Source organism: Oncorhynchus kisutch, linkage group LG12, assembly GCF_002021735.2.
Source record: "Oncorhynchus kisutch isolate 150728-3 linkage group LG12, Okis_V2, whole genome shotgun sequence".
NCBI lineage: Eukaryota > Metazoa > Chordata > Actinopteri > Salmoniformes > Salmonidae > Oncorhynchus > Oncorhynchus kisutch.
In genome coordinates this window covers 33,186,528-33,200,216 of record NC_034185.2, presented here as the reverse complement: position 1 = coordinate 33,200,216, position 13,689 = coordinate 33,186,528, and the positions used below count along the sequence as shown (strand labels likewise).

Here is a 13,689-nt window from a genome sequence, read left to right as displayed (position 1 = left end):
ATGTAAACAGTGCATTTCTATGTAAACTGGTCAGGACGGGCTTGCCGCTGACAAACAAACACACACTCACACAAAAAGAGAGAGAGAAATGGCTTCCCATAGACAAACAGCACTCAAGACTGTCATCAAACCACGGATGCCTCCATTCTAAACAGAGGAAGAGCCGAACCAAAACCCAGAATCGGATTTCAAACTTGGAGATTAAAATATCTTGGATGCCATCCATCTGACATTCCAGGGGTTTTTACATGTGTTCGGCAGTTGCATTGAGTTGCTCTGAAAAGCAGAGGAACTCAATGAACTGAACCGCAAGAAATGAAAGAGGGAGAATTGCAGAGGAGGAGGGGTGGATGAGGGATCAATAGAGAGTTCGGATGAAACTCAGACTTTACAAACAATCCCTTTGGTCATAACTTTGTAACAGAATGACAGGACTGGGACCCAGGCATATTTGCACTGCTAATCTGATCAAACAGTATTTCTGAAAACTTGTTGGGCAATTATAACATTGCCTAACAAAACCAGCCACGCAGACTTGCGAAGCCTATAATGTTGCAACCCGGCGTGTCAACACTCCAACTTTAGCCACCTCCTCCATCCTCCTAGGTAGGCGTTCACAGTAACAGGTCGGTGAAGGGCAATATAATGATAAAAGTACCGGGTACCGACACGTCGCTACCTCATCTGAAGGCTACCTCATCTGAAGGTGTTATGATAGCGGAGTTCACAGTGTACTGTAGGTGGGTGGAGATTAAGAGAGTACATCTATCAGTAGCGGCCTGGGTCATGTTCAGTAGGGCACACAGTTTCAAAATGTTTTGCAACGGAAAACAAGCTCAGAAACTAGCTCCCGGTTTCACTCCATTTCGAAAACGTCTCCCAGGAAAGAACCTGATCTCATCTATCAGTAGGGGCCCTGTTCAGGCAGTATGACGCCATGAGGTTGTTCAAAACACTGTACCCTATATACCCACTGGGATCACTCTGGTTACATGGCCTCACATGTTCCACCCGATCCCCAGCTACAGATAACATGCACATTAAACAACAGACGATATTCAAGTAAAACCTCTCACTGTCACAATGATGTAAAACGAGGCCCAGACAATAGGTTGACACAGTGTTGGGTTTACTAAGATTACAGGACAACAGTGAGGAATCAGAGAAGCATGGTTGGGTCTTGGTTGACTGAAAGGGACGGGGGAGGATAGGGGGTCTGCGTCTTAGGTTTAATCCTCACCTCAGGGCTGGAAGATGAACCTGAATAAGTCTCCTTTGTCACACACGCACCCAACGACCTGTGTCTTTGACGCTTACACAAGTCTGAACATGTGGATGTCACACGCTGGGACCGGATTGGCAGAGAGCTGTCTGATGGGTTACACAATAACTTGTCATCATATATCCAGTCCTACTTAAGATTCTCTAAATCCGCCTTTCTTAAAGGGTCGAGGACCTGTTAATGGTGGGTCGCGACGTGTCAGTGTACATTTATTATAGTTTAATTAATTACTGGAATTGATTTGGCACTTTGCATCTACGCTCTCTGTTCAGTGCGCTTTCTGCTTAAGCAGCGGTCTCTGCTCAGTTTGGCAGCTGCGCGAATGTGAGAGGGAGATGCCCGTGTGCTTTGCTGTTTACCGGATCTTTTTTCTGCAGTTTTCTTGAAGATCACTCCGCGACACACACACGACGCAGCGCTGTCGTTCAGGCAGCAGATGATGTGCTGTCAGCCACTGACTTGTCATTCCCACTCGCCATCACTCACTCACTCATCAAATGGATTCATGCTAGCCACAAGTTCTGACTGAGCTCAATTGTCATGAAACGCAAATACAGCGATGAGTTTCTCTTCTCTTTCATACAAACGTATAACGAGGACTGCCCACAATGTGTTTTGTGCGGGGAAGTGCTTAGTAATGAGACTCGCATAATGAACAACTTAATAAAAAAGACACATATCCACTTAATAAAAAAGACACATATCCACAGCATGATGGTAAACCCAGGGAGTTCTTTCAGAACAGGGCAGAATGCTCCAGGAAACAGTGCTTCGACAGTGGAAAAGTCAGTCAGCTAACAGGGCATTGTTGTCATTTTATAACGGGTGATGATGAGCAGAAATAAGGGCGTACTACCTCTCATAGTAGTAGATGTGAGTTTCTCTTTCAAACAATCCCCTGGCCTTTTACACAGCTAATAGCTAACATTCGTCACAGCAAGCTAGCTGCAATCCTAAATAACAGTACAGATGAAGATGAAAAATTCAGGCCTTCTGTACATTTAACTGTAGAAATGACTGTTGAAAACTAGTCTAGGTTGGAACTGTAATCATTTTTATTCTGAACTGGAATAAAATAATTGAAGCAAGACGCTATGAGGCAAACACACTGAGCCCAGAATAGACATGCTTGATGAAAACTTCAACATGCCACACAACTCTCATAAGGACTGTGTGTGTTTTCTGGTCTACAAATGTGACCAATCAGTTTATTCCAGTTCAGAATAAAAAAAAATCATGTCTATATTGCATTTGTTTTAGGCATAAGGGCAATGAAATGTACCAATATTTATGTATAGTTGCATATTTTCCTAAGCTTGGGTCCCAAGAAAACAGACTCATTTGAGTCCCAGGCAGAAAAAGTTCAAGAACCCCTGCTAAGTGTATAAGTAAACACAATATAAAAGTTGTCCTTCTAATGGAACCAACACAGAAAAATCTGGAGACTCTCTTACTAGCCCATATTCCATTGTCATCTGGTTTGTGAGTCTCTGAGTGTCTCTCCTGCAGAGACTGACTGCTTAAGCTGTAAAGTGGCAGTAACTGCATCGGACCGTAGGTGACCAAATGGAATGGCACAGACATAGCACAGCGAGCTAGCTGAGATAGGGTCCGTAGCCTTATAGAGTTACACAGTTACTCAGGGTTGTGCAGTGACAGCACTTTTTCACCCGTAGTGAGCTGCCAGGTTGGCCCATAAGTAATCCTGAAAACAATAAGTGAATTCCCAGGCATGCGGGATCTTGTGGAGAGGAAGGTGCTTTTTCTCTGATGCTCTTTTCTCTCTCCAATCCCCCTATCCTCCTCTCCTTTGCTATTCTCTAACCCGCTCTCCTCTCAAGCACCTGGCTCAGGTTTGGTTCCTCTCTTTCTCTAGAGAGAAGCCCTTTGCTTTTCAAATCATCATCATCAGACCCGTCAGGGGATTTGCAGTTCTCTCACAATTACCCACCTCAACTCTTTTCCAACGACTTGAAAACGCACGGTACACAGATAAAGCTAGCAGCTAGCCCAACAGAAACGGTGACTGAAATATAGCCTTCCACACAGGTAGACTACACTTGTGTCTGTTCCCACAATCTTTGAGCTATGCTGGGAATGGTCTTTTTTTTGTGTCTTTTGCGGCTTCCAAAGCTCCTGATGTGCTGTATTCTTCCACATTAGTTTCCCAGATGTTGCCTTGTGTATCTATCAGAATTCAGACCTGGGCTCAAACACTATTTCAAATCATTTCACCGACTTTAGCCGCGTTTGATTGAGTTTGCCATGCGAATAATAAAATAGTTGCAAAAATATAAATCCCACCCCTATGGCTCTCCAGGCAGGCTAGAGAAAACGCTCAAAAGTATTTGAATGATTTCAAATAGTATTTGTACTCAGGTGTACTAGTGTCTGTGCATGGTCTCTTCTGTCTCTCTCTCTCTGCGTGAAACAGAAACAGAGAACCCATCTGACAGGCCCGAAGAATGAGGGGGTTGACTTTCTGGCAGGGCTAGTCCCAAACCCCGGTCACGAAACCGTCTCCTGACAAAAGCTGAGGGGAAGGGAAGTTACGTAATGCCCAGGGATAGGATAGCTAGCTGCTGCTGCTCCTAATGAAAGCAATGTGCGATGGATGGATGGAATGGTAATGAGATCATTTAATGAGACGCAAGGAGAGGAGGAAGGGAGCCAACCGTCCACTGCCTGGCTAGGGGTGCGGAGTGTCACATTTAACTTCCACACACCAGTTGTCCAATTGGATTGGACGGGCAGATGTTCTTTTTTCCAGTAAAGCACACTTTCCCCTCCTTGCGTAACCATGTTGTACTTAAAAAAAAAAAAAAGTGTTTTTAAATAACCATTTGCCAGCTTTTTGAGTAGGCCTAGCTAAAACTTTATTAAAATCTGCTGGAAATGTAATGCAGGTTTCCAAACCAGTCGTAGAGGTTGGGGTTAAACCAGGTATTATTCATGACATAATTGTGTAATCGTGCACCATTATCATCGGTAACGCCAACAATCTACAACATGCTGCCATTGAGAACGGCAAACAACCTAAAATTACAGAGATATAGCATCTCAAAGCAGCTTTCACAAATGATGAACACGTGAACAGCTAAACCCGACAGGGTCAGTTGTGTGTGTCAGCTACTTAGTGCGTGCATCAAGGGGACCGGTTGTTGGCATGACGATGGGATGGCAGGGTGAGAGTGAGTGAGCAGTGAACACTGAGGGCGAGTTTGTACCCACTGCATCATAAAGCCAAATCAAAGCCCTGGTGTATTCAGTGGGAAAAAGAAGAAACCACATTCTGGTAGGAGAGCTCTATTTGGAAGCTGGCAGGAAGCAGTGCTCACATCACATCAAAGACACACTTGTGAGGAGAAGGCCAGATTAACACGACCCATTCACTGGAGGAGCGGGAGAGGAGAGAGAAGAGCTTTTCAAAGAAAGCCATACTGGAATACGACAAGAGGATACTAACGCGAAGGCTGGGAATTGCAAGAGACTTCACAATATAACGCTATCACGATACTTCGGTGCCGATACGGTACTACAATTTGATTGCGTTTCGACGTTCCAAACATATTGCTCACCATGTCTACTGCGGAGGGATAAGAGAGAGCCATAAAACGAGCTTTGATCAGTCATGGAAATAAAAGTGCTGAAAACATCTTAGCTTTTACACATAATTTACTCGCATAAAAAGATTGGATGGAAACCTGGTTCGAGACAAAACAATGCTCACTTACAATGGGGTCCGGAATTATTAAAAAGTTGTCACATGCACAAGTACAGTGAAATTCTTAACTTGCAAGCTCTACCCAACTGTGCAATAATCAATGTCAAAATAGTATAACTATATACATATAGAACCAGTCAAAAGTTGACACACCTACTCATTCAAGGATTTGTCTTTATTTTTACTATTTTCTACAATGTAGAATAATAGTGAAGACATCAAAACTAAGGAAATAACACATATGGAAACATGTAGTAACCAAAAAAAGTGTAAAACAAAATCAAAATATATTTTCAATTTTCGATTCTTCAAAGTAGCCACCCGTTGCCTTGATGACAGCTTTGCACACTCTTGGCATTCTCTCAACCAGCTTCATGAGGAATGCTTTTCCAACAGTCTTGAAGGAGTTCCCACATATCCTGAGCACTTGTTGCCTGCTTTTCCTTCACTCTGCGGTCCAACTTATCCCAAACCATCTCAATTGGGTTGAGATCGGGTGATTGTGGAGGCCAGGGCATCTAATGCAACACCCAATCACCCTCCTTCTTTGTCAAATAGCCCTTACACAACCGAGGTCTGTTGGGTCATTGTCCTGTTGAAAAACAAATGATAGTGGGACTAAGTGCAAATCAGATGGGATGGTGTATCGCTCCAGAATGCTGTGGTAGCCATGCTGGTTAAGTGTGCCTTGAATTCTAAATACATCACCGACAGTGTCACCAGCAAAGCACCCCCACACCACCTCCTCCATGCTGGGAACCACATGCGGAGATAATCTGTTCACCTACTCTGCGTCTCACAAAGACACGGCTGTTAGAACCAAAAATCTCCAATTTGGACTCATCAGACCAAAAGGACAGATTTCCACTGGTCTAATGTCAATTGCCTGTGTTTCTTGGGCCAAGCAAGTCTCTTCTTATTATTGGTGTCCTTTAGTAGAGTGGTTTCTTTGCAGCAATTTGACCACAAAGGCCTAATTCACAGTCTCCTCTGAACAGTTGATGTTGAGATGTGTCTGTTACTTGAACTCTGAAGTATTTATTTGGGCTGCAATTTCTGAGGCTGGTAACTCTAATGAACTTATCCTCTGCAGCAGAGGTAACACTGGGTCTTCTATTCCTGTGACGGTCCTCATGAGAGCCAGTTTCATCATAGCGCTTGATGGTTTTTTCGACTGCACTTGAAGAAACTAAGTTCTTGAAATGTTTCGTACTGACTGACCTTCATGTCTTAAAGTGATGATGGAATGTTGTTTCTCTTTGCTTATTTGAGCTGTTCTGGCCATAATATGGACTTGGTCTCATACCAAATAGGCCCATCTTCTGTATACCCCCTACCTACCTTGTCACAACTGATTGGCTCAAAAAGCATGAAGGAAAGAAATTCCAGAAATACATATTTTTTATTTATTTTATTTTACCTTTATTTAACCAGGCAAGTCAGTTAAGAACAAATTCTTATTTTCAATGACGGCCTGGGAACAGTGGGTTAACTGCCTGTTCAGGGGCAGAACGACAGATTTGTACCTTGTCAGCTCGGGGGATTGAACTCGCAACCTTCCGGTTACTAGTCCGACGCTCTAACCACTAGGCTACGCTGCCGCCCCTGAAGGTACACCTGTTGATTGAAATGCATTCCAGGTGACTACCTCATGAAGCTGGTTGAGAGAATGCCAAGAGTGTGCAAAGCTGTCAAGGCAAAGGGTTGTTTAACACTTTTTTTGGTTAATAAATGATTCCATATGCGTTATTTCATTCAGTTTTGATGTCTTCACTATTATTCTACAATGTAGAAAACTGTTAAAATAAAGAAAAACCTTGAATGAGTAGGTGTTCTAAAACTTTTGACCCAAAGCGCACGCGTGCGTGTATAAGGGCTGTCAAAGTTAACACGTTAATGACCAGTCCACATTGTGGAGGACGAAAGCTTGAGGGATATCATTTGGATAGCATCAAACGACTCAGCGTACGAGATACCCGAGAGCCACCGTCGTTACAAGAATACACAAGCTGTATGAAAGTGAGAGGGCTACGAAAGCAGAGGAGTTGAAGCATGCAACGGTTGGAAACTGCATTCACACGCTCTGGCCATAACGAAGACAGAAGAGAGGCACTGCTGAAATGTGCCAGGGCATTTCATGGATCTAGCAAAACAGTAGAACATTGATAAAAGCTCAATTTGCACAGACAGCACACGGAACTTGATTACAGCTGCGAGACATCTGCCTTTTGAACACATGCACTCCCATCAGTGTCCCTAGTACAGCGGATTCGACAATGCCCTAGCCAAACGCCCGTAAAATGGTTGGGCATTTCAGCCCACCAAACGCTGCAGAGCTAGGACATCAAGTTGCAAATGGGCTAAATAAGGAATCACACGCACAAGATGTCACAACGAGATGAAATTCTACTCTGGAAATGGTAAAGCATGTTCTACAGAAACCAAAAACAGAGATGCTCTGGCCCAACAAAAAAACAAACATCACCATGCCAACCACAGCTGAACTGGAGAAACTGCAGAAGCTGGAGGCACTACTGGATCCCAGCAGGTAATCTTACTACTAGTCTTACTATTAGTGTTATAAGATTTTGTGCTTAAGTGTGAGAGAGTGAGTGTGTAAAGTGTGTGTGTGTATAACAAGTCTCTCACAATTGACTGAAGTGATTTTGAAATATCTTTCACTGCAGGTACTTGACTGAACTTCTGGGAGGAGAGAAGTGCATTTCCTGCTCAGTGGTGTCACCTGCTTTGTGTCATCTCCTTCGGGTGATGGAGTGCTCTGATGATGACCCTGCCTACATGGTAAGATTCAAGCTGACATTCACATGGCTGAAGATAGCCACAGCACTCAACCCAAGGTTTAAGGACTGTCCACTACAGTGGTGGTCACAGCATGCAAGGGCACACACTAGGCTGGCCTGCAAAGGTACCTGGCAACGCCTGCCACATCAGTACCTTGTGAGAGGTTGTTTTCACTCTGGGCATATCGTACAAAAGAGAGCAGCTTTATCACCTGAAAATGTCAACAGGCTTGTTTTGTCTATGAAACTGGCTCAGTGAAAAGAAATAGGAGGATGACTGAAGTGTATGGTCACAGGTTTATGTTCTGTGGAATTCATGACATTGTTGGACAGGTTTTTGCTTTGTTCCCATAGATCCAGTTCTTTTTTTTCTTATAGCCAACCCTCCAAATCAGTAATTGGGAGGATAATCATTTGGAATGGCTGAAGCTTCAACTGTGTGTGTGAGAATTTATGAGGGAACGTTAGTAGGTCTACTGGGAGCATTATTAAGTTACAGGACTTTTGTATTGCTTTACTTATGGTGAATTTGCCAATAAAAACTTTGATACAAAATAGTTTTGTGTTTGAGTCAATAAATGCCTGCTTAAAAAAAGAGAATGTTTTCATTTAGCACCAAATTTAAACAAATAGAAAATTAATTATTTGAATAGTTTGACAGCCCTAATATCTATTCCCAGGTCCAAAACTCCTTTACCTCCGTCACACACTGTTTGGTCCTTGCTTGGTGGGATACTTTGTCACGATCGTCGTAATGAGCGGACCAAGGCATAGCGTGATTGACGTTTCACATCTTTATTACGGTGAAACTTTAAACTAAAAACAATAAAGAAACGTGAAAGTAGTGGTGCACAAACACAAAACAATATCCCCCAAACACAGGTGGGAAAAATGGCTACCTAAATATGATCCCCAATTAGAGGCAACGATACCAGCTGCCTCTAACTGGGAACCATACAAAACACCAACATAGAAATATTGAGCTAGAACACCCCCTAGTCAGGCCCTGACCTACTACACCATAGAGGACCAAGGGCTCTATGGTCAGGGCGTGACAACAGTGCCAATACCACATTTTCTGGAGTAGTTTGAGGTAGAAATGTACATGTAAGCGGGGATTGGGAGAAAGTGACTGGTAACAGGATAATTCTTCCATTTAAGAATGTTGAAGGCCACTGTGTACTTGGGGACCTTCAATGCTGCAGAAATCTTTTGGCACCCTTCCCCAGATCTGTGCCATGACACAATCCTGTATCGGGGCTCAACGTACAATTCCTTCGACCTCATGGCTTGGTTTTTGCTCTGACATGCACTGTGAACTGTGGGACCTTGTATAGACAGGTGTGTGCCTTTCCAAATCATGTCCAATCAACTGAATTTACCTCAGGAAGACTCCAATCAAGTTTTAGAAACATCTCAAGGATGAGCAATGGAAACAGAATGCAGCGGAGCTTAATTTCGTGTCTCATAGCAAAAGGTCTGAATACTTATGTAAATAAGGTATTTCGTTTTTTTATACACATTTGCAAAGATTTCTAAAAACATTTTTTTCGCTTTGTCATTATGGGGTATTGTGTTTAGATTGATGATGGGAGAAAATTATTTTATCCATTTTAGAATAAGGCTTTAATGTAACAAAATGTGGAAAAGGGGAGAAGGGGTCTGAACTTTGTACATGGAAAACACACTGTACATGTACAGTTGAAGTCGGAAGTTTACATACACTTAGGTTGGAGTCATGAAAACTTGTTTTTCAACCACTCCACAAATGTATTGTTAACAAACTATGGTTTTGGCAAGTCGGTTAGGACATCTACTTTGTGCATAACACAAGTCATTTTTCCAAAAACTGTTTACAGACGGATTATTTCACTTACCACGTATCAAAATTCCAGTGGGTCAGAAGTTTAAATACACTAAGTTGACTGTGCCTTTAAACAGCTTGGAAAATTCCAGAAAATAATGTCATGGCTTTAGTAGCTTCTGATACGCTAATTGACATCATTTGAGTCAATTGGAGGTGTACCTCTTTGCTTGACACCATGGGAAAATCTAAATAAAATCAGCCAAGACCTCAGAAAAACAATTGTAGACCTCCACAAGTCTGGTTCATCTTTGGGATCAATTTCCAAATGCCTGAAGGTACCACGTTCATCTGTACAAACAATAGTACGCAAGTATAAACACCATGGGACCACGCAGCCGTCATGCCGCTCAGGAAGTACTTTGATGTGAAAAGTGCAAATCAATCTCAGAACAGAAAATGACCTTGTGAAGATAATGATACAAAATTATCTATATCCACAGTAAAACAAGTCCTATATCGACATAACCTGAAAGGCCGCTCATCAAGGAAGAAGCCACTGCTCCAAAACCGCCATAAAATAGCCAGACTACGGTTTGCAACTGCACATGGGGAGAAAGATCTTACTTTTTGGAGAAAGGTCCTCTGGTCTGATGAAACAAAAATAGAACTGTTTGGCCATAATGACCATCGTTATGTTTGGAGGAAAAAGGGGGAGGCTTGCACCATCCTTGCTTCACCATCCCAACCGTGAAGCACAGGGGTGACAGCATCATGTTGTGGAGGTGCTTTGCTGCAGGAGGGACTGGTGCACTTCACAAAATAGATGGCATCATTAGCAAGGGAAATTATGTGGATATATTGAAGCAACATCTCAAGACATCAGTTAAAGCTTGGTTGCAAATGGGTCTTCCAAATGGACAATGACCCCAACCATACTTCCAAAGTTGTGACAAAATGGCTTAAGGACAACAAAGTCAATGTATTGGAGTGGCCATCACAAAGCCCTGACCTGAATCCCATAGAACATTTGTGGGCAGAACTGAAAAAGTGTGTGTGAGCAAGGAGGCCTTTACAACCCTGCCTCAGTCACACTAGCTCTGTCAGGAGGAATGTGCCAAAATTCACCAAACTTATTGTGGGAAGCTTGTGGAAGGCTACCGGAAACGTTTGACCCAAGTTAAACAATTTAAAGGCAATGCTACCAAATACTAATTGAGTGTATGTAAACTTCTGACCCACGGGGATGTGATGAAAGAAATAAAAGCTGAAATAAATCACTCTACTATTATTCTGAAATATCACATTCTTAAAATAAAGTGGTGATCCTAACTGACCTAAGACAGGGAATTTGTACTTGGATTAAATGTCAGGCATTGTGAAAAACTGAGTTTAAATGTATTTGGCTAAGGTGTATGTAAACTTCCGACTTCAAGTGTAAATAGGAGTAATAGTGACGAGTAGCAGGATAAATAGATAATCAATAATAATTTTAGCAGCAGGGTAGGATACACCAGTACTGCCTGCTGGACGGGAGCATGGAGAGCAGTCCATGTCTCAGGTGGCTGGAGTCTTTGGCAATTTTTCAGGCCTTTCTCAGACACCTGGCATGTATGTCCTGGATGGTTGGGAGCTCACCCCAAGTGATGCACTGGGCCGTCTGCACCACCTACAGTAGGGCCTTCCGACATTCCAGGCGGTGATACAACCAGTCAGGATGCTCTCGATGGAGCAGCTGTAAAAGGTTCCTAAGGATCTGATGGGCCATGTTACGGACCATGTTACGTCCTCAGTGATGTGGACGCTAAGGAACTTGAAGATCTTGACCCTCTCCACAACAGCCCCGTCAATGGCCATCTTGGTCTCCGGACTTCAAACCCCTTGTAAACCTGTGGTTTGAACTGAATTAGGGCAGTCCATAAGCGCAGACGAAGGATATCAAGGATCTGGAAGGATCCCTCCCAAAACATTTTAGAAAAAGGCTCAGTGCCGTTACCCACGCAAGGTGATGTATTGAAAAAAAAGGGGTGTCAATATTTTTGACCACTCCCTTTGAGAAAAAAAGATGACTTGTTCCACAAAACATCTTTCTCTGAGCAATTGTATTATAAAATAATATAAAATGCCCAATTGTTTGATCATACAATATAGCTCAGTATGTAAATTATTTATTTTTTACTGTCATTTTTGCTCATCTGTCATTTTTGTACATTCACACATGGATGAAGATAGGTGGCAACAAGTCACGGGGAGTACTTTGTAGACATTCTACATCTCCCTGTGAAGAATAAGTACAACTAGGCCTATTTTTTTCAAATGCAATGCTCAATCTACTAAAGTGTGGAAAAAACAGTATAGTGTACCCCCCCCTTAACAGAATGTTATTTTGTGATATTACATTTCCTATAAAACTTTAGCGGTGTCTGGCACCAACATAGATCAACAGGAGCCTGAGGGCTTGTGGGTAAATCAAACGGTTCCAACTAATGAACTCTGACAGAGAGGCAGTGGGGGTGCGCAGGTTAAACAGGTTACGAGTCTGAAACCCCACATACACAAACACCAAAATACCCCTCACCACATGCTCTTTTAGGCTTTGATTTATGTTACCGTGTTCCAATAAGATTTCAGGTTTCAGATTCGGAGTGAAAACAGCCCAGTGAGTTATGGCGAGCAGCTTGAAGGGCACATCTGTCCTGAGGGGGAATCTATGGTTTATTCAGTGGTCAGATACTACAGACGGGGAAATGAAAGGGGGGGGGGGGGCAGGTGGGAGCGAAGGAGAGCTCCTCTTTCACTCCCCTCTTCCTGTTCTCCAGTTCACTGAATGTACTACTGGAATATGCAACATCAAGAGAGAACAGAGAGCTGCTCTAAGGTAATATTTCCATATGGAGAAAACCTGCTCTCAGTTTCCTAAAATCATAGTCATATGACTATAAAGCCCTAAGAGGTGGGCTATTTGCCCCTTTTAACCCAAACGTGAGACAGGGTCATGGGTTTTGTACATTGGGTGCAGAAGATGAAGTCATCCAGAAAAAGCACTGTTGTATAAAATACAACAGGCTGGGAAGTCAGCTTCATTACAGGGAGGCCATCTGTATGGCCAGCTGACTGACTGTCGACTCACCCTCTAGACGGATGCCCTCCTTCTGGACGGTGTAGTTTAGAACAGCAAACGGGGCCACAGGTGACTTCGCTATCACAATCTGTGAAAGGGAGAAAGAGAGATTAAGTGAGAGAAGAGAGGAGATACGAATGTGGGTTCACTGGGTTGTCAGACAGTCACATTTTTTGACAGAGCGTAAAACACATAAGTGAGAGATGTTACGCACCATAAAGAGAGTGATCTCCAACATGACACTTGAACCTGAGAGGACACTCCCCACTAGCATTCAGACAGAGCGTCACAACCTATTGTCATGCAGGCAGTTTGAAAGTCAGGCGTCGTCGAGCAAAACATGACAACACGAGGACAACGGGGCACGTCGCCAATGGGTAGGGTGTTTTTGATTGGGCACAATGGGATAAGAGGAGAGGGGGAGTGAAAGGTTACTTGGGTTGCTCCAATGCTGCCAAGAATTTGCGTTTAAGCCACTTGAAGATGCCAACGTGCCCAGATCTGTCCCTTTTGTCCCCTAGCCACAACGCTGATATTGTTCAGATTCAGTGTTAGTTACATGTACAAGGTTGCAGGTATGATTGCAGGGTACAGTGCAAATCTTAGGATCCGCGCTCCAACATGCAGGACTAAGTGAAATAAAACAATGAAAATAATAATAAAAAATCATTTTAAAAAAACATATCAATAGAAATATTGTAGCAGTGATGAATAAATAAATATCCATTGGGGTGGAGGCAGAGTAAAGACTGTAGAGGGGGGTAAGGGGGAATGGCCATAATGGGAGCAGCAGTCAGACTAAATTACCAGAGGGGGTGTGGGGACCAAGTGAAGTATAAAAAATATACTAAACAAAAATAAAACGTAACATGTAAAGTGTTGGTCCCATGTTTGAGATCCCAGAAATTTTCCAAAATGACAAAAAGCTTATTTCCCTCAAATGGTGTGCACATATTC

The 13,689-nt window shown here is 43.0% G+C and overlaps 1 protein-coding gene across 3 annotated transcripts in view; it reads right to left on the bottom strand.

The window, feature by feature from the left end:
• Positions 1-13,689, bottom strand: part of rad51b (RAD51 paralog B) — a 48,102-nt gene that overhangs the window by 20,345 nt on the left and 14,068 nt on the right. For all 3 annotated transcript variants that reach the window (XM_020496781.2, XM_020496783.2, XM_020496782.2), the window contains exon 9: positions 12,742-12,820. In XM_020496781.2, the coding sequence (XP_020352370.1) occupies positions 12,742-12,820 (79 nt within the window). The remainder of the gene's footprint in view (positions 1-12,741; positions 12,821-13,689) is intronic.